The 24,492-nt window shown below is 28.6% G+C and overlaps 1 protein-coding gene across 1 annotated transcript; it reads left to right on the top strand.

Moving 5' to 3' along the window:
* The first annotated feature begins 15,004 nt into the window (after window positions 1-15,004).
* On the top strand, window positions 15,005-17,125 carry LOC107917020 (aspartic proteinase PCS1). The gene has a single exon (XM_016846414.2). It carries the CDS (start codon window positions 15,415-15,417, stop codon window positions 16,768-16,770), a length of 1,356 nt encoding a protein of 451 aa, XP_016701903.1. The 5' UTR covers window positions 15,005-15,414; the 3' UTR covers window positions 16,771-17,125.
* The last annotated feature ends 7,367 nt before the right edge of the window (window positions 17,126-24,492 follow it).

Below are 24,492 nucleotides of genomic sequence, written 5' to 3'. Positions count from 1 at the left end.
GAGTGGTATGTTTATGAGGCATGTGTTGATATTGCAGTGGCTAATTTGTATTTAATCACAAGAAAAAAAAACAAGGAATTATTGTTACTAATCCTTTTTTAATGTAATTAAAGTTTCAGTTACTCACTATTATAGCATTCCATATATAGACTAATAATGAAACTTAATTTTCCTCTATCAAACTTATATTTTCCATAAATTGTTTGTATTATTAGCCAACTTGGCTAACAGAAAAGGTGTAAAGTCTTAGTTTAATCGGAACGAGCATTGTTGTCAATGTAAGAATATGTGAGTTCGAGTGTGTTGAAGCATATTATGCTTCTAAGCATTGTGCCAAAAAAGAATAGACATAATCAGAATCTATAATGAGTTTGTTCAAAAAATAATAATAAGGGGAGTTCAAAATGGTCCAACTATTTACTTCGGATGGTTTGTTGAGTCAAGCCTTGGGTTTATGGTTTGTATATTGTTTTGGGCGTTGGGCCCATTTCCATTGCAGCTAGCTTTACATTAATCATTAAGGATGCATAATTGGATCAATCTACCAACCAAAATTAAATGTATATATTTAATCATACTTTAAATATTAAATATAATTTACATGACTTTATCAATATACCTATTAATGTTGAATATATGTAACACATGACTTTCATCAATTTACTTAATTACCTATACCTATACTATATGTATTTAAGGTACTTACTGAATTAGTGTGACAAAAGTTTTTAGAATTGGATAGTGATCGAACCGATTAAATTATTGACTTCTGATTTGATTAATCTAACCGATTTGATAAAATAAATTATTTAAAAATATTTTTTTTAAAATTAAAGAAAATCATTTCAACTTATTTGACTGTCGGTTCAATCAACTGGTCGGACCAGTTCAGTCAGTTCATTGGTTAACTGGTCTGACCCATTATTTTGAATCAATGCCTCGGTCGGTTCTCGGTCCAACCATTTCAATCAGCCAATCTGATTCGATTTTAAAAATAGTGAATGTCACCCTTCAATCGGGTCTCAACTTAATTTAGAAATTACCGAAAAACTTTCCTTTCATAAAATGATAGAAATTGTTATCGAGATATTTTTGCCATATCAAATCATTTGAAATCTAGAAAATTGTGTTTCATAATATTTGAACTCAAAAATTCGTAATTTTTAATATTTTTACCATTTCTAAAACTTCATTTAATTCTTAAATAATTTTTTTATAAATATATTTGTTATATAATTTTTTTCATCCATGATTTAATATTAATGAGGTTAAGGGTGAGTAAAATATGATTCGATTCAAAAAATTAAAAAAATTCAAATTTCAAGTTAATCGAATCGAGTTATTCGAGTCAACACAAATAAGTAATTCGAGTTCGAGTTGAGTTAAATTTTACGAATCGAATAACCTAAATAATTTGAATAACAAATTGATATAAATACCCATTTGGTCCCTATCAATTTTAAAAATGAGCAATTTGGTCTCTCTCAATAAAAATTACAAAATAAATTTTAAAATTAAAAATATTTATAAAAATTCTAAAATTTATATATTTTAAAAAAATTATAAATTATAAAGAATATATAAAGAAATTTAATTTTTTTCTAAAATAATAATTTTAGGACCTAAATAAGTTAATTAATTATTCAAGTTTATCATACTAAAGTATCTATTTTTTTTTTCTTATTTTGCTTTGAAAAGTATGTGCTTTAACATAGAATTAGTTATACTGTAACAAAATTTTAATTTGACATATTTAAATTTTTTTAATTTAACTCAAATTTCGATTCAACTCAACTAAAATTTTATTTTATTCGACTCGATTCGAAAAAAATTCAATCGAGTTAGGATGATAAGATAGGAATCGCCAACTCGATTAACTCGAAACTTTTTCACTCGATTCAATCGAACACTCATTCTAAGTGTGATTACCAAACAGGGGCGAAGGGAGAGTGCAAACATGGGCATTGGCCCTTTAAAATGAAAAATTGTTGCTTTAGATCTCTCGAAATTTATAAAATTTTAAGTTAATACATAGTAAAATTATAGTTTGACCCCTTAAAAATGTTAAAATTTTGATTTAATTTTTTTAAAAAATATAAAAGATATAAACTAATATATTAATAAAATTACATTATAACTCTCATAAAAATATATGATCTAATTTCTACCCTTAAAAAAAATTTATTTCTCCCTTGTTACGAAAGGCACAAATTTTAAAGATCCTTTCCGTATCGGTGACTTATAATAGGGATATAGTGGTGGTGATACAAATTAATGTAAAAGGGTGTGCAGTGTAAAGCGGATAAAGTAGGCGAAAGTAATTTTGTTTTATATAATGCTTAAAATTATTCATAGTCTCTCTTTAATCCTTAAATAGGAGGACAATGCAATTCAGCGCACTCAAACCCACGCCATCCTACCTTGACAATAAATATGCTTCTTTTTTTTAAAATTTTATTTTAAACTCGATTGTCATCGGTATTATTGTCAATATACCTATTGATGTTCAACTTGACTTGCTTCCATATGATGTATAGTCGTACTAGAGCTTAGTGACCACCAGTTGGCTTTTAAATATTTGTTACGTTATCCAATTAAAAGCCCCTGGAGGGTGACGACGATAAGAAACGGTTTGTCCCTTAGTTATTTTGATATATTAATTTTTTTGTATTAACTCGAAAACCTAATCCACTTTAATCAGGTTGATGAATAATAATTGAAGATTTAATTAATAAAGATTCTTCAATTAAACATAAATTAGTGATGTGAAAGTGCCAAGTGACCTAAATCAACAAAATTTTGTCAAATGTTCAGAATTTGGTGACAAATATTCCCCCAAATAAATAAATACAACTTTGTCGTCTTGTGCTGAGTCATGCATGCATGCATGCCTTTCATTAATACCAAAATTAATTGAAACAACATTTGTCTTATTTTACTACATAACTTGGTTTTAGTGTTCTGTCTTTTGTGCTTTTCTTAGACAGTTGGATCCATTATTATTTTTAATATATAATTCTATATGAACGTTTAAAGTGAATTTTACATTTAAGAAGAAAACTTCCGAACAAAAATTAAATTTATTATCTTGTAAAATAAATTGATTTATAATAATTTTTTTAATTAAATTGAAGATACTCATAATATAATGTTATACCAATGATAAACAACTAAAAGTAAAATCTACTTAGATTCTTTCTAATTTTCATGGATGAAGTTGTTTGGGTTTTATTCATTGGTAGATTTAGATGGGTGGTGCATTTATTTTTAGTTAGTGTAAAAATAACACTGGCAGTAAGATTGATACTGTAGTAATACTGTAGTGTGAGATAAAAAAAAGTAAACTAAACGTACTACACCGCATCCAATTGCCCATCCAAACTCATCCTAAGTGTGTTGAAATTTCTCTTTTGAGTTTGATTTGGATATAAAGTGTTTTTGCTAATAGAGAGACATTAGTGGAGGTTAGAAGTGTATGAAACGCAATGGAAGTGTTATTAGAAATCCCATATTGCTAAGAAAAATAGAATACGAAGAATTTAAATAAAAAATTTTAAGTGTCAAATCTATTAGGTGTTTAAACCAATAGTGTTAATTTTTTTGTTAATTTAATATTTTATTTTTGTTGCTCCACTCTTATATAAAAAGAACTATCTTACTAACAAGTGGTTGGAATAAGTGAGAATAGATTTATTCCCCATGCATTTGATCAAGTTTAAATTTTGAAGTTGTCATTGTTGAGAGGGTTTTACTTGAATACAATTCGGACTCAAACAAAATTGATCTCAAGCCCTAAAACGAATGAGGACATAGGAAGTTTCCATTTTAGTCATTCAATTTCAAAAGGTTATAAAATAGTCATGCTTTCATTTTAGTCACTAAATTGTCATTCAACTCCAAGTAATAATTTGATGATTAGTATGATGGATCAGTATCCATCGACGGGTAAGTCGATTTGATGATCGAAGAAGAAAACTGTTTAGATTTTTGTTTCTAGATTCGTAACATTTAAAGTTATTTCATAAAAAAACTAAACTGTAAAGAAAAAATTTTCGATTAATACAAATGATACAGATAAAAAAATTATATGACAGCGATATTGACAACTTAAATAAAAAAATTTTAAAAAATTTTATAACTTTTTAATATCAAATTATTACAACATAATCTACATAAACACATAATCAATTCTAGTTCAAAAACCATCACACACCATATATTTAGGATATTATTATTTAAATATAATAATGATACATTAATTAAATTCGTCAACTGTGATAAGACATATTGACCCCTGCCGTGCAGGAAACAAATCCTAAGAATAGACAAGCGTTGAAAGAAAAAGTAGGCGGCCAGCTAATCACCCAACTCCCTTTCTTTTTTCTTTTATCAACTTGATATCAACCTAGCTTAGGTGCTGAGCCCACCCAATCTCTTTTTTTTTCTTTTTCTCTTTTGAAACTTCTTTTACATTCAAGTTTAAAATTTAAATAGTAAATTCGAGTATTTTGAAACGCATTATTCTCATGTTTATGGGTTAGGAGGAGCTATTTATAGTTTTAAATATTGTATAAAAAATAGATATAATCAGTATCTATAATAAAATTAGGGTAAACTACAAAAATAATTATTTTGTTTGCCTCAGATTACATTTTAGTCACTTATGTTTGAAATATTACATTTTAGCTATTTACGTTATCATTTTATTATGAAGTGGTCACTCTACTATTACCTCCCCAACGACAGTCCTATGTGGCAGTCTAAATGAGTTTTAAATGCCAACTTGGATGTCCAGTTAGCATTTAAAACTCATTCGGACTGCCACGTAGGACCGCCGTTAGGGAGGCAACGAAGCTTAACGATAGAGTGATCACTTTGTAACAAAACGATAACATAAGTGACTAAAACGTAAAATTTTAAACATAAATAACTAAAATATAATTTGAAGTAAATAAAAGTGACTATTTTTATAATTTACCCATAAAATTATTCAAAAAGAAGAAAGTTTGAAATTTGAACTCACTTCAATCAGTTAGATAGTCCTTTTCCACTATTAAAAAAATGTTTTTTTTTAAAACATCCTTTTTATATTAATACACCTTATCTAAGGCTAGATTAGAACAGGTAGGGTCTGCTGGGCCCTTGAGGAAATTTAATAATCATTTTTTGTGCATAATTATCCTTTTGAATAAATAATTAGTTAGAATATATTTTGGAAAAAAATATTTTTTTAACAAATTGAAATATAAAAAAAACGTGGATAATTTTTTTAGATAATAATACTTAAATAGATTTCTAAATCTTAACTTATCTTTTGAATAAATAAAACTCAGGTCTTATTTCATAAAATTTTGAAAAGTTAAATAAATTGAAAGTGAATATTTTTATTGATTTAAATTTTTTTATGCATGTTCAATAATCCAAAATAAAAATAATTTGATAGAATTTTTTTTTGTAAAAAAAAGTAAATGGATATTTATTTTAATATTATAATTTTTATAAACGTTTAAATTTTGATTTTTGTTTAGAATATAATGAAATGTTTAAAAATTAAGTGTAAAAAATAAAATATTTTATTTTATAATTTTAAAAAAATATATCAAAAAATCTAATTATATTCCCTAGTTAATTCTAAATAATATATCAAACAAATTTATAATTTAAATTCAGTACTAAAACTTTTAATATTTAATTTTGCAACACTAATTTTTTCAATATTTAATTTTTTAATTTATCAAACAACACTTTAAATAAAAAAAATTAATAATGTAATGGGTTAATATTATGAATGGTGTCTAAAACTCATTAAAATTGTCAACTTGGTACTTCTCCTTTAATATTATCAAGTCGTTTACTAAGTGTTAACAATGTTAAACATTAGTTATGATGTGACCTTTGATCAATTAAGTATGGACATCTGCCATTTGGTTTATTAAAAGAATCAAAATATAGATTTTTACACTATATTATATTGTTGAATTATATAGGTAAATTTATTTTACATCAAACCTCAAAAGCATGGTTTTTTTTATATAAAAAAATTAACTACGAAAATGAGACAATTTGTAGGTTAATTACGTAAATAATATGTTTTGTACAGTAAACTAAAAATCATCAATGTGTTAAGAAGCACCAGCCTCGAAAACAACCCCTTCATCACTCAATCATTTCAAGAGAAAAAAAAACTATTTTTAAAAAAAATATTTAAAAAACTATGTTTTGTTAGGAAGCACCAGCCTCGAAAACAACCCCTTCATCACTCAATCATTCCAGGAGAAAAAAAACTATTTTTTAAGTGGTATCGCCACATTGTCGAGCAACACCCAAAAAATACAAGTTTCCTTTAAATATTAAACAAATACTGTAAGAACACAAAAAAAAATTCTAAAATGGTATTGCCTGACACATTGGCAACACCGATTCAAATTGTATATAAAAAATTAGAGTAAAAAAAAGTTGGCTTGTTAAAAAAAAAAGGTTTAGGGGGCTTTGGGGGATGGACTGTCGTGACCGATTGACTTGCGGAACTGACCTGACACTTGATGTAACTAATTAATTGGTCACGACAACCCATCCCTCAAAGCCCTTTAACCCTTTATTTTTTTAATAATTTGAATCGGTGCCGCCAATGTGTCAGGCAACACCACTTTAAAAAAAATTTTGTATTCCTATGATATTTGTTCAGTACTTAAGGGAAATCTGTAGCTTTTTAGTATTGCCTAAAAATGTGGCGGCACCACATAAAAAATAGTTTTTTTTTTCACATAGAATGATTGGTCGATAATGGGTTGCTTTTGAGGCAAGTGTTATCTATCGATGGCATCTAAATTTATTGTAAAAAACATAGCATTTACGTAAATAATCTACAATGTACCCCTTTTTCATAATTTTTGTATTGCTTATGTAAAAAAACTCTCAAGAGCATACATGTCTTTTATTCTAATAATAAAAAGGCACGATGTAAATAAAATTTATCAACAAAGTTAACATGTTTTTTTTCTTTTCTTTTTTTAATTTTGAGTATAATAAATTTTTTTCTTTTTGAATATAACAACCTTAAGATAAGTTTTGAAGCATGAATAATGATTTTAGCTTAAAGCTTCAAAGATATTTTCAAGAAAGCTAATGCTTGAAATAATTCATGTATAGAAAATCACAAAAATGTTGGCCACCATAGGTGTGAACGTATTATTCATATTTCTCCTAAAACCTTAAACTCTTTCTAAAAAAATCCATATTTTTTCCTAAACTTTCCCCACATTGACCAATCAGCCGGCCATCAACTTTAATGTCAGTGTCGATCCTCTCCCTCTTTTTTCCTTATTTCTCTCATTAGTGCATTTTCTTTCAATCGTTTTCCTTTTTCTCTATTTTCTTTCCATCTTCTTTGTTTCCCTTTTCATGGCTACCTTCTTTTTTAATGGTTGTTGATGTCTTGTCACCAGTGTATAGTTGAATCTAAGTTTTTAGTCAACTGATGACCGATGGCAACCCTTCTTTTGTCAACGATTTCCTCCTTACCTTTTCTCCTTTCTTTTCATATATTTTCTTTCATACCATCCCTCACAAATTTTCCTCCCCCTCCCTCCCTTTCTTGTCACTAGTGGTTTCTTGATCAATCAATAGCTAGTGGCAACTTCGTAGCTAGCTAGCTAGCCATTTCATCCCTTACACCTTCTCTTTCCCAACTCTTCATCTTCCCACACCTCCCATTTCCCCATCTTATTTTGCTTTCCTCGTTTTTCTATATTCGACCTTTTTTCAGAGAATAGTTTTAGTGTGGCCTTCATTTAGCCATCATTTCCTGACTAAGAGGGTTTTTTTGTTAACGCATTTTGCTTTGTTTCTCATGGCATTTTTTTTGTCATCTTTATTGTCTATATTTTCTTAGGATGTGAAGGCTCAACAGCTTAGGCTTGGTTTATTAAGTTTTCAATGCTCCATTTTGGGAACAATCTGGAGGCTAACATCTTTTGATGATTAGGAGATCCTAGGCTTCGACTCCTCAAGGCTTTGCTTCATTTTGCTTTTATCCCTGTTTGTTTGGTATGGCATGACCTTAAGTTAGACGCACATATCATTTTCTTGATATGTTTAACTTAAGGCTTATTGTTCTTATACAATAATGGCCGTTTGGCCTCTTATTGTGCTTTTCATATCAACAGAATGATTTCTTATTGATGAAAAAAATGGTGACCATTGGATACCTTATTCTCTCTCTCCAGCGAAAATAAAAACCCCTTAATTCACTTTCGCTCTTCTTACTACCATTTTAGTTGGCTCATTTCCCATTCTCTTAGACTTTGAGAGGGATTTGTGTTGGAAAATCGGGGTGCAACAGGGCTAAAAGCAAAATGTTGGAAAAATCACGATTTGAAAATAGTTTTTTTGCACAGTGAAAATTTAAAAATTTGAAAACCGACCCAGTTTGTGATATTTATAGCAATAAACCTTAACCGAATTCGTACCTATGTTTTTGGGTTAGCGGACGTTCTTTGTTCCTAGATTTCAACCAAACGATTTTTTATGTTATTCTCGTTCCACGAACTGCTTCAAGTGCGAGTTTGAACCAATTGAATCGAAACACGGAACTAGAAAAAGTTTTCTCTCTTTTTAGGGTGAAAACAAAAATTCTCTTTTTAGTGTGAAAACGAAAATTCTCTCTTTTTAATAGAAACCGGTAGAATTATTATTTCAAAAAAATATATGTAATAGTTGAGAATAAATTCTCTCTATTTTTTGGCAGAATAACAATATTTTAAAATTGTGTTAATAGCTCTACTGGTGTCATCTATTTATAGGAAGAGAATGTAGAACCTTGTTGAGTTGTAGTGATTTATTTCCAATAGAAAAATAATATCCTACTTAGAATAGGACTAGGATGGACAACACAGACTAATATTCTTACTAGGGTTGTCTCCCCCTTCATGTCTATGGGGGGTTTTTTGGGCCTTTATCATATTAGGTCTAATTACGAGTATTTCTTAGACCTTTTTTACCCAATTCTCTGTAATGTAATTCAACCCGATTCAATTTTTCTATTTTTCAAAATAAAATTTATTATTTATATATAAAACAATTTTCTCATCTCTATTTTACCTCCAACAAAATTTTGACTAATTTACTCTTGGTAAAATTTTGATAATTTTAACCTTAATAAAATTTCGAGAAAAATATGTTCAATATTTCACAACTCAGCATGTTCAATATGACTGAATGACTTATTTTCATTTTCAGGTTTCAAAACAATCCAAAAACATAAAATCATTTCTTCGATCATTTTTTAAGCAATCCATATAGTATTGCAAATGAATCGTTTCCGTTTCTATTTTCATTTTTGGAAACCTATATTCATTTTCAAATGATTACATTTCTCTATTTCGAAGAAAACCATAATCCTTCCTGAATGTTTCCCATTTCTCTTTTCCTATTCATTCAATTAATTTCTATTCAAACATGTAATTCATTTATGGTTTTAACGACCTAGTGGAGGGACCGGTTGGACATATGTAGTTGAGGCTCAAATTATTTATAATTAAGTTCTGATTTTTCGTCAATTAATTATAAACTCATTTATTTATGAAGTCATTCCACTATAGTATCGTGACTAAGCTCTCCCCAACAACATACCATTATGAAAGCAACTACTCAATGTCCGTCCAACGAACTTGTCATAAGTGTGTTACCTTCATAGGATATCCTTAATCTCTTTGAGATAGTATATGTTCTCCCAATATGATCATATTTTATCTCATGGTAACCATTACATCTTTTTTCATGAAAAGTCAATCACTATTAAATAATGATCAAGTCATCAATCACAAAGACGGACAACCCATGGCCACGTTTACTTTTCATTAACCATATAATGCCAATGAGAGTATATCATTTACTCATATTTGGTCTATGAATTTCACTATTGTGAATGACGCTACATACTATAGAAGTCGTACACCTAACGCACCAGCTTTCGAGTCCTTTATCTATTTGAACTCGGGCTTTTACTTACATCAAAGTTTATGAGCCACGTATACATAGTGTGTCATCCACTCAAAATTTAGGTATGCCACACTATGAACGTCACAAGTGAATAAATCCATAAACAGATTTAGGATCTATTTTGCTTGGGTCTTATCAGATGTAACTGACTGGACATGTACTGTCAGTCCAGTCAGTTACATCTTGATTCCTTTAAGTTAAATTAGTTCACTCAATACAATCCTATTTTATCTCGTTGTCACCATTGTGTTTTCTTAATGATTAATATGACTATTGTCAATTAATGACTGTGATAAATTGCTGGTTCAAGAACAAGCAACTCGTGGCCACATTCCATATTTATCAATCCACACAATGCTAATGAGAGGATATTGTTAACTCTTTAATTGAGCTATGAATTCCATTGTTACTAGTAAAGCCATGACATACACAAGTCATGTACCCAACATACCGGCTATTGGCTCAATCGTCTTTAGAGCATAAGCCTCCACTTATATCAAAGCATATGAGTTACATATGCATGGTTAGTAATTAACTCAGGATTTAGGTAAGTCACACCATGAACGTCACAAGTGAATTTATTCACAAATGAATTCAGAATTAATTCAACTTGGGTTCAGTCCAATGTATCATTCTTCTAATGAGTACATCTATGTCTCTACTTGTGCAGTCAACTGCTTCGATAGCCAAGACTAGTCATCTCTTTAATTGGAATTGTAGATGACATAATAATCATTTTAAGTATTTGAATCAAATGTTCACTTTGATTATTTTAAGGGATTACAGACTCGTTTAGATTATCTACTGAAGTAAGTTGTCTTTCTCGAAACATAAACGTTCTTACGGTGTCACTTATCATCAGTTTGAACTTAGACAATCAATGAGCTAATACTTGCTTGTCATAATTTTGCTATGTATGCAAAACATTAAAGACAAAAACACAAAAGATATAATAGTGACATGTGAAATTAACTTAATTTATTCACCATTCAAATATACATATATAGAAAATAATTAGATGTTTACTATAATATGAACACATTTCCCAACAATTTGATTAAGAAGGCTTTCCTCTTCGACTTGCGACCTTCAATTTCATCATTTTCTTCGAGATTTGGCATCCATTGGTTCTAAGGTTTGCCAAGTTTTGCTTTTCTTCAATCCATTTTTTTAGGTTTTTTTTTTATTTTGAGTTTCATCATTGGTTTCCTAGTGGACATTCATGGGAGTAGGGACTGCTTTGTGGTTTGAGACCTCTATGCTATTTTTGAGCTTGAATGGCACGGGGTTTGGACTTAGGCCATCTTTGACGATATTCAAGAAGGGTATTTGCCTCTAAAGATGTTTGATGTTGTCATTTTCATTTTGTTTGGGCTTTTTCTTTTTTAGCTTAGCTTGTTTGAGCTTTTGATGCATTTAATCGATACTTGTAGATACTCAGCTTTGGGTACTAACATTTTATCTCTTCATTAAGATAAATAATATTATATTTCAGAAAAGTGTGCAACCAATCGTAGAACAACTAGCATCGTCATTTCACTTAATATTTCTTCCAGAGAAACAACTCTTTTTTAGAATAGTTGTTGTTCAATAATAACTATATTCATAACATAATTTTAGTTAGAACAACTGTCATCCGGTGTAGTTGTTATTTCAAAACAAGTCATGTTGAGAACAACTAAAGTTCGGAGCATGTCTGGTTTAGAATAGAGTTGTTTCAAGAATAATTATGTTTAAAACAATCATTGTTTAGAATAGCTTGTATTTAGAACAATTGTGTTTTTCCAAAAGAGTCATTATTCAGAACAAGCTCTACTAAGAAAAGCATCACCATATAATATCTCTTGTTCGGAACAACATCTACATTGAGAACAACTATATTGAGAGCAACTAACGTTTGAAACAAGTCAAAATAACTATTATTTAGGAACTACTCTCATCCAAGAATAACCATCATATTGTGTTTTAAGAGATGCTTTGTGAAAGATGTTTCACATGTTTCCACTTCACCAAAGTAGAAGTGGAAGTAACCCTCTAAAATATGGTAGGGTTCTTGGCTTATCTTCACTCTTGGGGTGTTCCGAAGAGCTAGATATGGTGGATTAGATATAAAGGTAGTTAAAAGATTTTCCTGTTAACCTTTTCCAGTAATATTAATTACTTTTACATTATTTCAAAAACATGATGAATTCTTATTCACTATTTACTATCATCTACAAAATCCTTTTATAATAGAAAGAACCATTAATGCCTTTGTAATTGAAAAATATCTATCATTATTCTCATTAATTATTTGTAATTCTAATTCTTGAAACACTATAAATAAAGCTTTTTCACAACTGGGTGAAGGAACATTTGACACTTTTGGCATTCTATCCCTCAACTTGTTTTCTTTGTTTAGTCTTATCGTTAGTCACATTTCCCTTTCTCCATCTAACCAATCATCATTTGTCATTGTGCTTAGCGTTACCAGATTTGCTTCAATCTTCCTTGCCATCTTTTTCTGATACATCTCGTTCCCTTAATTGCAATGTCTCTTCTCTCCAAAAAAAAAAAAAAAAAAACCCTCCTTGTAAAGAAACCAATTCCCATGTCAACGCACTAGAGGATTGTTATTGGTGGCTGATGATTGTCATAAGGTTTGGTATCAGCCATGGATGTCATTTTCTCGATGATAGGTGACTCTAGGTACTGACTGAACGCAACCAACAAGGTCTTGAGATAATATGTTCTTTTATTTTTTGGTTCTTCTCTTTCTTTTTCTTATTCATCCATGAATGAAATTCTTGGAGGCCACTTTTTTAATTAAGAATCATAAGAAGTTCTAACCCCTGAATTTACTTAATAATTGCTACAAATGATCTTACTGCTATAATATTAATGCCTAAACAAAGAAAAACATAATTGTAATTCAAGATTTTCTTAAACATACATAAAACAAGAAAAAAAAAACAAAGGAAAATTATTACAAATAATCGTTCAGAATTAGTATGTCAAATGAATGTTAAAAAGCAAGTAATTTCTGAGATTTTGTACTAAACATTTTAAATCTGATTGGTAATTTCCGTAATATTATCCATACATAAACCAAAACATATTTTGCATATCCAACAACCAACCATGTTCATATTTAAAACCAATAATTGAATATCATTATAACATTTTAATACTATAACTTAATATTTACTTTTTTTATGCCAAAGTTTTGAGAATACATACCAAAGTTCAAATTCTTAAAGTTTTGAGAATTTTGAGTTATTCGATTTTTCGAGTCAACTCGAATAAATAATTCGAGTTTTGCGTTCAAGTTCAGTTGAATTTTACAATATTCAAATATTTTACATAACAGATTGGTGTAAATATCCCTTTGATTCCTGACAAATTTGAAAATGAACAAATTCGTCTCTCTCAACAAAAATTACAAAAAAAATTCAAATATTTATAAAAATATTAAAAAATTCTAAAGAATATATAAAGAAAGATAAAATTTAATTTTTTTCTAAAATAATAGTTTTGGGACCTAAATAAATTAATTAACGATTCAAGTTTATCATACTAAAGTTCTTAATTTTTTTTGTTCTTATTTTGCTTTGAAAATGTTTTCAAATATATATGGTTTCAAATTTATATACTCTACTATTTTAATTCAACTCGAACAATTTCACTTGATTCGATTCGAATTGAATTTCATTTTACTCGACTCGGTTCGAAAAAATTTCAAATCGAATTAGAGTGATAAAATAAGACTCGTCGACTCGACTAACTCAAAATTTTTTCATTTGATTCGATCAAACGTTTAACCCTACTTCTAATAATAACGTGGAGCAAAGTTTTAATTAAAATAAATAAATGATATAATAGAGTTTTAAGCTTTTTGCTTATAGCAAGTCACATAAATGGACCAAACTATATGAAATTGATAAGAGGGAGTTTAAACATCAATTTCGCATCAAATATAAAACCATGTAGAATTCCAAGCTTAATATAACTTTATAGAACTAAAATAAAAATTAATATCATTGAAATATAAAATATAATAAAAATAAAGACAAAAAAATACAATAGAAGGGACAGATGAAAGAGCATTGCAACTAATGGAAAAACCCCACATATGTCTGAAGCAGAAATTTTAATAATTTAGCTCCAAGCTCCAAGATATTTTTCTTGCAAAGGTACGATATTGCATAAATTCATCTGCACATATTTCTAGTGTCATAAAAGTTTTCAGTTGAAATTTAATGTTGTTACTTACATTTAGTTAGAAAAACTACACAATATATTTATTTCATTCATTGTTTCCAAAATTAAAAACAAGAGATGATGTCATTAGTCATTACACTATTGATAAATTTCCGTTTTGGTTATTAAAAAAAGCTCTGTCAATGAATTTCAGGCGATGATGTTACGGTTGGTACAATGGGTTAGTACCTATTGATGAGTAAAGGAATATACCTTAGATCCAAATCGATTTAATGGCTAGTGTCGAAGATTGAAGAAAGAATTTGTTTGAATTTTGGTTCGTACTCGTTCAAAGCTATTTCATGAAAAAGAAATTATAGAATAGAAGGGGGAAGAGAGTTTTCGATTGGTACAAGCAATGCGAACATAGAAAAAGCCATATAGCTAGCATTAATTTAGCATCTCAATGACTTAAATGAAAAATTTTGAATAATTCACTGACCAAATTGTAATTATTTTTAGTTAAGTGATCAAAATAAAAATATACCCATAATATAGTGGCTAATAGTGTAGTTTGCCCAAAAACTTATTTAAGACATGTCAAACATGAAGTATGAATAATAACTTTGATGGTAAAAGTTAGATTGCATTTTGTTTTCTTTATTAAAAAAATATGTAAATTAGTTTGTATACGTTAGATCATAGAGTAAATTGATCATTTTTATTAAAAATTTTATCCATTTGTACTATTCAAAACTAGTATAGTTGATAAAATAATAAAACAGTTACACGTGACAGCTAATGTTGACATATAGAGATCAATTTTTAATAATAAAAATAGGTAGGTTTTAAATAGGTAATAATTTACAAAAATTAATATACCTTAGAAAGGGAAAATACGATTATACCCAGATTGGATGAGATGATAAAATTTTCACTTGCAGACATGCATACAAAGGATGGGTGTGTGCCTATTATTGATTATCATAAAAATTGGTGGCCACCATTTTAATTATGAACCAAAAGAAGATCTAACCGCTAAATTAAGAAAACGCGTACGCTTTACTGTAGCTTATATTTTTCATTGTTTTTGAATTGTCTCTTTCCTCCTCTGTAGGGCGTAGCCTGTAGCCATTACTGTCCCCTTCTTTCCCATATATAAATACAACCCCACTCTCTCCTGCATTTTACCCACCACCCACCACCCCCTCTCTTTCTGCTACTAGCAACAATCCAATGGCTCTTCTTTTCTACCATCTCCCTTTCCTTCCCTTTCTCTTCCTCTTCCTTCACTTCATCGCTTCCCTTTCCTCTCCAACTCAAAACCTGAACGACACCCTTTCCTTCTCTTTTCCTCTTACTTCTCTCCGTATCTCTCCTGATGTTAAAGTTCAGACGCTGTCTTCTTCTTTAGTTGCAGGGGCCAGCAAGCATGGTACAAGGCGTTTGGCAAGGCCAAACTCGGGTTCTTATAATTATAAAACCACGTTCAAGTATTCAATGGCGTTGATCGTGGCTTTGCCGATTGGTACTCCGCCGCAGACTCAGCAGATGGTGTTGGACACTGGGAGTCAACTGTCGTGGATTCAGTGTCATAAGAAGCTTGCTAAAAAGCCGCCTCCTACGGCGTCGTTTGATCCTTCTCTTTCTTCTTCTTTCTCTGTTTTGCCATGTAACCATCCTCTTTGCAAGCCACGGATTCCCGATTTTACCCTCCCTACTTCCTGCGACCAGAACCGTTTGTGTCACTATTCGTACTTTTACGCCGACGGAACACTTGCCGAGGGTAACTTGGTGAGAGAAAAGATCACTTTTTCACGTTCCCAAAGCACCCCTCCTTTGATCCTTGGTTGCGCCACGGATTCCAGTGAAGACAAGGGTATTTTGGGGATGAACCTTGGGCGGTTCTCTTTCGCTTCCCAGTCCAAAATCTCCAAGTTTTCCTACTGCGTGCCGACTCGCCGGACGAAACCTGGGGTTTCGCCGACAGGATCGTTTTATCTGGGTCAAAACCCGAATTCCCACGGGTTTCAGTATATTAACCTTTTGGCTTTCCCTCAAAGCCGGACCATGCCTAATATGGATCCTTTGGCTTATACTCTCCCCATGCTAGGGATAAAGATGGGAGCCAAAAAACTGGCAATCCCCATGCACGTTTTCCGACCCGACGCAGGCGGATCGGGTCAAACCATGATTGATTCGGGTTCCGAGTTCACTTACTTGGTGGATGAGGCCTATAACAAGGTGAGGGAAGAAGTGGTACGACTGGTAGGTCCAAGGCTTAAAAAAGGTTACGTGTATGGTGGAGTAGCCGACATGTGTTTCGATGGCAACCCAGTCCAGATCGGACGGTTGATCGGCGATATGGTATTAGAGTTCGAAAAAGGGGTGGAAATCAGAGTCCCCAAGGACAGAGTGTTAGCCGACGTCGGAGGTGGGGTCCACTGCTTAGGGATCGGACGCTCAAACATGCTTGGAATCGCAAGCAATATAATCGGCAACTTCCATCAACAAAATCTATGGGTGGAATTTGATCTGGCCAATAGGAGAGTGGGATTCGGTAAAGCCGATTGTAGCAGAGCAGCAGTATAAAGAGGCCATTACGTTTTGCGGGGATGGATCCCGATACACATGAGATGATCATGAAAGAAATATCTTTATCCGACGGTCTACAATGAAATGGAAGGTGTCATGTGAAGAACATGGGTTTTGTTTTTAAGCATATTATCACAACAGCTGTTTCAAACTTTTTATAGCTTTTGAGCATGCATGTACTTCCCTTCTAGTTGCAGTTGCAGTGTTGTCTGATACTGAGAGTGGAAGTTGGATTGGGGACCATGAGTGAAGACAAAGTCAGTGAGACTTAAGCTTAGACTAAGATTTGTATATATGAGGTTGTAAAATTATATATATTATCAATAATCATAATCATAATCATAATAATAAATCACTCACTGTTTATTTATAAATATATTTTAAAGCTTTACTATTACTAAAAGTGAAAATGATTGTGGGGGAACCAATGAGACGTGGAATGGAAAGGGACATAAAAAGGTTAATTTAAATTAGGGTAGATGAATCATAACAAAACAAAGGGTGTTTTAGATTGGATTTGATTATGGTCATCACGGAATTCAACTACTTTCATTTTCGTTTCGTGAATCGGTCGAAATAGACACCTCTCCAACCAAGAGCCATACATATATACACTATTGCATGACCTAGCTAGCCACCTATTCTATCATAAAATTTGCTCTTCTCACTCCCATCACTTTCCACTCTCTTCTTGTCCTCTCCCTCTCCAATTATTTAATTTATGTTATTAACACATAATTTTGATAATTTCTTTTTATCATAAACCTTAAATCTTGAATCTTAAACTATTAATTTTAATCCCTAAACTCAAAATTCAAAATCTCAAACCTTAAACTTTAAATACTAAACATTGCACCCAAGTCATGAATATCAAACTCAAATCTTAAACTTTAAATCTTGAACCTAAAATTTAGGGTTCGGGATCTTATATAAATTTCTAAAATTGTCAATATTATTAAAATATTATCAAATAATTAGATAAGAGACTATGAATGATATGATGAAAAAAGTGCATAAAATAATTTCTCATTTAAGTGTACGGGTCATCTTACATGGCATAATTAATCGTATATTTTTAAAATAATTTAAAAAAATTGAGAGCATTTAATAATAAAGGAAAGAAAAAGGGGAAGAAGATAAAAAGTTGGAAACGGTAATAAATACAGGCCAACAACCCTAAGATTTTACGAGGAAAAGATGGGGTCCAGTCTTAGTTGGATGCATGCCACGTAGACGACAGCTTGTTTCAACTCTTTCGCCGACTCCCGCGTTTTTACTCTCTTATTCCCGACATTCACATGATTAATTAATGCTTAAACATATTCTAATATACTGTTTTTCTTTTTCAAATATCTATTTTTAATATTTTTTTATAGCAAATTTAGGATACTTAATATTAATAAAATTACACTTAAATCTTTATAATTAATTAACCTTTTCATGTTCAAATTATCCATTTTTTAGATTTATATTACGTAAAATATTTTACTCCATGGGTGTCATGGTAAGATGACTGATTTTAGCTTAGGGCATTGTTAGAATCGATTTGATTAGAATCGGACAAAGCAGTCATTAGATTAAAATGTGATGAATTGATAGATATCATCATAAATTTTATTCCGTATATTTTTTAAAGATCATATGAACCCACTTGATGTGGCAAGATGTTTATGGGAAGAGTATTGCTTTCTTAAGAGTATAACAGAAAATTAAAGAAATATAATATTCTTTATATTATTAAGATTTTTTGAACAATCTCGTTTTGATTATATTTGTTTTTTTTGACACAATATCTAGAATTACCCGTAGCTGCTCTCCAACTCATAAATAAGAGGATAATACATTTCAGCGCACTCAAACTTTCGTCCTCCTATATTAGCAACAATACACATACCAATTAAAATTAAAAAAGAAAAGAAAAAAGAAAGAAAATTACTCAAAATTTTATTACAAAATCAATCATGACAATTTAAATAGGACAAAGAAAATAATGATATATATATTTACTGGTCAAATATCAAGCTTTTGATATGGAATCCAGCCATAGGAAACAAGCACTATACATCGAATCATACGAAGCATGATACTGCCCCCCAAAAATATCTTACAAAAAACAAAGAAAATATTTCATTTTTATTATTGAGTATTTTTAATAATAGTAATGAGTAATTTAAATGCATTTGTAGGGTTATTATTTTAGAAAACATCTTAGTTTTACTAGGATAAAATTAACGAAATTAAATACGAATAATTATAAAATATTATATGGTTTTTTTATTTCTAATTTATCTTCTGAATATGAGTAGTCTTTTTTTTTTTTTAAGTTGGTAATTAATTTATCTTTTAAAAATAATCTAACATTTCTATTAAAAAATATTTGATGTGTTTTATATGAAGAATCGTGTTCTAGTATTATACATGAAGAAATAATATTAAAAAAACATTATTTTTCATTTAAGAGTCGGACCCAACTTAACTTTAAATTTATCGAAATGAAATATGATTGTAGGATATCAAAAAATTTGAGTAAAAAAAATTGAAATTTAAATGCTAAAAAAGCCCTCATAAAATACTAAAAAGTTAATTAAACCCCTAATAAAAAAAAGTTAACAATCAATTGAATTCCTAAAATATAGTTTCTTGTATGATGAGTGTTAAGTGATGACATGACAATTGAAGTAAAAGAAAGATGACTCGATAGCTGACGTTGTGTTTCATATGAAAAATACTGAGGTGGAGGGTTTAACTTATATTTATTTTAAAATTATTTTATGAAGGCTTAATTGATTTTTAAAATTACAAAATTATTATTAAAAAATTATAAAAACTATTAAAATTATAGAAAGTTATATAAAAAGCATTAAAATAGTAAAAATTATAAAAAATTGATAAAACATAAACACAATAGTATTTTTTTAGTTGTTTTTTTCCTATGATAATATTTTAATAATTTAAATAGTCATTTTCATAATTTTCTATTTTTATAATTTTTTAATAATTTCAAATAATTTTTTAAAATAATAAAAAAAACTTCTTTTTGTTTTACCAGTTATCACATATAATTCTTTCATATTATCATAACATATTAGTAAAATTTTACAGGATTTAAATAAATTTAATAAATATATCTATAATTTATTGTATCAAAGATAAAAAAATATTTCCATAATTTCTAAAAAAAATAATATTTTCATAGTATATTAATAACATCTTAATTTAATTTTACAATATTAAAAATATTATAATATTTTAATGATTTTTAAGTTTAAATAATTAAAAAACAATCAAATTCTTATAAAATAATTAAACTTTTAATATTTATATTTTTTACAATAAACATTACATTACTTAATGGTGGGTAAGAAACTTTTACCGTAACATATTTCGAAAAATTAATTTCATTATAAATTTCGATCATTTCTATTTTTTTAATAAAATATCTAAAATTATTCATAACTCCTCTTTAACTTATAAATAAGAAAATAATAATACACTTTATTATTATTCAGATAATACATAAAAGGAAGAAAAAGGAGAAAACTGAAAACACGTGTCAAAATGAAACGGGATTGAAAAAAAAAAGTGGGGGTCCGTAAGACAGCGAAGCATAATTGAGTGTAGAAGCTAAGAAAGAAGGAATTAAGAAGGCAACAGCTGTCAAAGTGAAAAAGGAAAATGGAGTGGATCACTTTCAGCTAACTTTCTCGAGAAACAAACACGCACGCCCTTGGAAATCAAGTCAAAGGCAACCCTATTTCTGCCTTTATTAAAAGAAATTAAAAACAAGGTCGATTCGATTAGGTTAAAAATGGAAACCCCACACTCACCGTCTTTGTTGAATATCAAAACAAATTGCAGTTTCATTGCTTGCTATTTTGCCTTCTTTTCTCTGTGCTCTAATCATTACTTTTTTTACTAATTTCAATTATTTTAATAATTTAACATCTTTATTTATTTTGTATTGTTTAGCTATTATTGAATCGAATTAATGAATCTTATTTTATTATCTTAATTTAATCTGAAATATTCTCGAATCGAGTCGAGTGAAATAAAATTTGAGTTAAATTAAAAAATTAAACATGCCAATTTAAAAACTTGTTACAGTATAATCAATTCTATGTTAGAACACATAAATATGAAACCATATGCATTTTAAAACTTTTTTAAAGCAAAATAATAATAATAATAAAAAGATCATTTAACATGATAAACTTGAATAATTAATTAACTTATTTAAGTCCCAAAATTATTATTTTAGAAAATTTTTAAAATTTTTACTTTTTTTTATATATTTTATAAATTTTTTAATTTTTTTTAAAATAATTTTTGTTGAGAGAGAAACTAATTTGCTCATTTTCGAAATTGACAATAACTAAAAGTACATTTACACTAATCTATTATTCGAATTATTCGAAATGTAAAATTCAATTCGACTCAAATTCGAAACTTGAATTATTTATTTAAGTTGATTCGAATAGCTCAATTCACAATTCAAACTTTTTTAAATCAAATCGAATTTTACTCACGCATAATATTATTTAATCCATATATAGAGTATTCACAAGAAACTGCTGAAAACCAAAACAAAGGTTGATACGGAACATTAAAAGGGAGCACACGCGTAGCTCTGCCATTCCCCTTTCTCACTGCGTTACAATATTTGTTATCCTATTCCTATTCCTATCCCTATTCCTATTCCTATTCAATTTTGTGATTTATCTATGCTATTGATTTTTTGGTTTAAAATGAAATTATATTATTTGAAGATAATTTAATTTTTTATTATTATGAAAACCAATAAAAAATTATGTATTTAAATTTATGTCAATTTGTTAATAAAAATTTAAATTTATTATTTAATCAAAGTTTTATTTTAATATTTTTATAAATTTTAATTTTATTATGCACACCTTATTAGCTGCATCAATTCAACACCAACTTATGATTGATAACAACATCATGATAGATAATTGTATTCATGTGTTTAAATTTTATTTTATTTAATCTAATTTTTTATTTTAATATTATACGTATTTCATGTATTATTATTAATTAGTTTCAAATCATACATTTTATTATTTTTTGTATGTTATTTTTTAACACAAATTTATGTTCTAAACGCATGATTTTCGCACGCAGATGTATGTGATAGAATTTCTAATGTTTTTAATTTCATTGAAAATTTTATCTTCTTTTTCTATTTAAAACATATCTAACAAAAATATACTTTTTTGAATATTTTCTTGGCGTATTTAAAAATTTATTAAAATTATAAATCTTATCACACACGTATGCATATGGAAATCACAAATTTAAAACACAAATGCGTGTTTAAAAATAACATACAATAAATAATGAAACGTATGGTTTGAACTTAATTAATCAAAATAACACATGAAATGTGTACAATATTAAAATAAAAAAAATAGATTAAATTATGAGTAAAATGAAATTTAGACACATAAATAAATCGAATAAACAATACTAAATGCACTATAGTTATCTATTAGATAATAAATTGTGTATTTTAAAACAAAAATAAAAAGACAAAAAACCCTCGAATAATATGACTTATTTTAATTACGAAATGACATTTTTGTAATTTCCTAACCGAGCTGGTACCGGTTAACTCGTGACACCAACTCAGTCAGAGGTTTTATTAATAGTATAAATATACAATTGGTGAACATATTAAAAAATGTATAAAAAACCGAATACCTTATCTCTTACATAAAAATATAAATTTATATTAAAATAAAATACTTTTAAAATTTTGTAGAAAGTATATTTTAAATGTTACTTTCAAAATATATATTTTAAAGGTTGAGTATTTGCATTTTTCACCGAAAATTAATTTTAAATATACTAACACAATAAGTATTTTTGTATGATTAAAAATATTAAAATAAATTAGATTATGGTACATAATAATATGGGTGGATTATTATTTTTTTTTGTAAAAATATATGTAAAAAATAAATCAACTTTAATTAAAATGAGAAAAAAAAGTTTTCAGAGATCAATGTTATAAGTTAACGTTTCATCATTTTTAGATTTATATCGAGTTTAAATTATTTTTATAGATTTTATATAAAGATATATAAAAAATAAAAGGATTTTTTAAAAACATTTTTCAATTAAATTAAAGTCTAATTGATGCGTGACACCAAATTCATTGGGCTTTTTATATTAATAAAGATAATTTTAAAAAAATTATAACAAATCTCAACATTTAATCATAAGTAGAAAAACTTTTATTTATTTATTTTTACATACGTTTTTTTTTCCTTCTTTTCATTCTAGTTTTAATGAGAGGGAAATGTGAGGTTTAAGCCGTCGTTGGAACATTTTAAAAGGAAAAAAGCACAAGCACTTGTTTTAGGCAATGAATTGAAGCTGTAGTAGTGGTTGATTGCAATTATAAGCTTGATTAGTTAAATATTGATTCTTTTTCAAAAGAAGCCATTACATTTAATTGTAATCAATAGAAAAAAGAAAGAAAGAAAAAGCAGCCATTAAAATGGAAGGAATATATGATTGCAAAAGGTAGAAGAAACCCAGAGAAGCTTTGTGTTCATCTAACACCATAATGGGAAATTAAAGAAGCTAGCTAAGACCCAATAATTGCTGAACCCTATGTAAATTTTTTTTTCTTTGCTGCACTCAATGCCTTTTGCTTTATGCCTATCCCTTTGTTAACTCATGAGCCAATAAGTGCCTTTGAATGTTTAGGGTTTCTATATTATATAAAAAGTACCCATGATTTGTCTATGGAATAACTTAGTACCATTGATAATGGTTTATGGAAGAAAGGGGAATAGTAATAAAGAATGAAATGAGTGAAAATAGTATTAAATGTAAAGCATTTTAGGTTAGTACTTAAATTAACAAAGATCATTGCCATTTTGCTAATGTTAGCTTCTCTTCTGGATTACCAAGCTAATCAACATTTTCTCCATATTTGTTTTGAGAAAATAGACACAAGTTAAGAAGATATGATGTATTGTTTTTCCATTTCCTTATGGCATAACAAGCATTCAAGACAATTCTTGTGACCCCATTAATTGCCCCTACTTATTTCAGGACAAATAATCCAACTTGATTGATCCAATTTTGATAAAATAAAAATAACTCACCCTCTTTGAATTGTTTGTAGGTTAGGATAGATCAAATTCGAACCAAATTTAAGCATGATACTTATGCTTGCCCTAGACGAGCTCAATTCGAAATATAAATTTAAAATTTTGTCCAAACCCACTAATATTTATAAATGATTAACTTAATCTCATTCTAATCGCCCATATTATTTTTTAATTTTAAAAAGAAGATTTATATTATTTCTAATTTAACAATTTAAAAAATTTCATTCACAGACATCTTAACATTTTTAAATATGTTTACATAATAATATTGTATATTATAATAAATTTGTTTTTTATATATTATAAATTACATAATATAATATATTAAAAACCTAAAAATTGAGCTATGTTGTGTTTGAGCTTTAAATGCTTAAACCCGAACTCAACCTATATTTTAGACAAGCTTAAGCTTTTTTTACCCAAGTCAAATTTTTAGACCTAATATTTTTCCCTGAAGACAAAACCCAACCCCACCTTTACAATTGCACCGTTTCAACAAGCACAACAAAACATGAGTAAGCAATAGCCGCAAACACCCGAAACCAAAATTTGTTAAGAATGTATGTAGACTTTAAAG

The sequence above is a fragment of the Gossypium hirsutum genome, chromosome D08 (genome assembly GCF_007990345.1).
Source record: "Gossypium hirsutum isolate 1008001.06 chromosome D08, Gossypium_hirsutum_v2.1, whole genome shotgun sequence".
Lineage (NCBI taxonomy): Eukaryota > Viridiplantae > Streptophyta > Magnoliopsida > Malvales > Malvaceae > Gossypium > Gossypium hirsutum.
This window is presented reverse-complemented; position numbering and strand designations above follow the sequence as displayed.

What these genes read in the sequence shown, in the direction of transcription:
- LOC107917020 (XM_016846414.2), top strand. Translation starts at nt 15,415, where the DNA reads ATGGCTCTTCTTTTCTACCATCTCCCTTTCCTTCCCTTTCTCTTCCTC.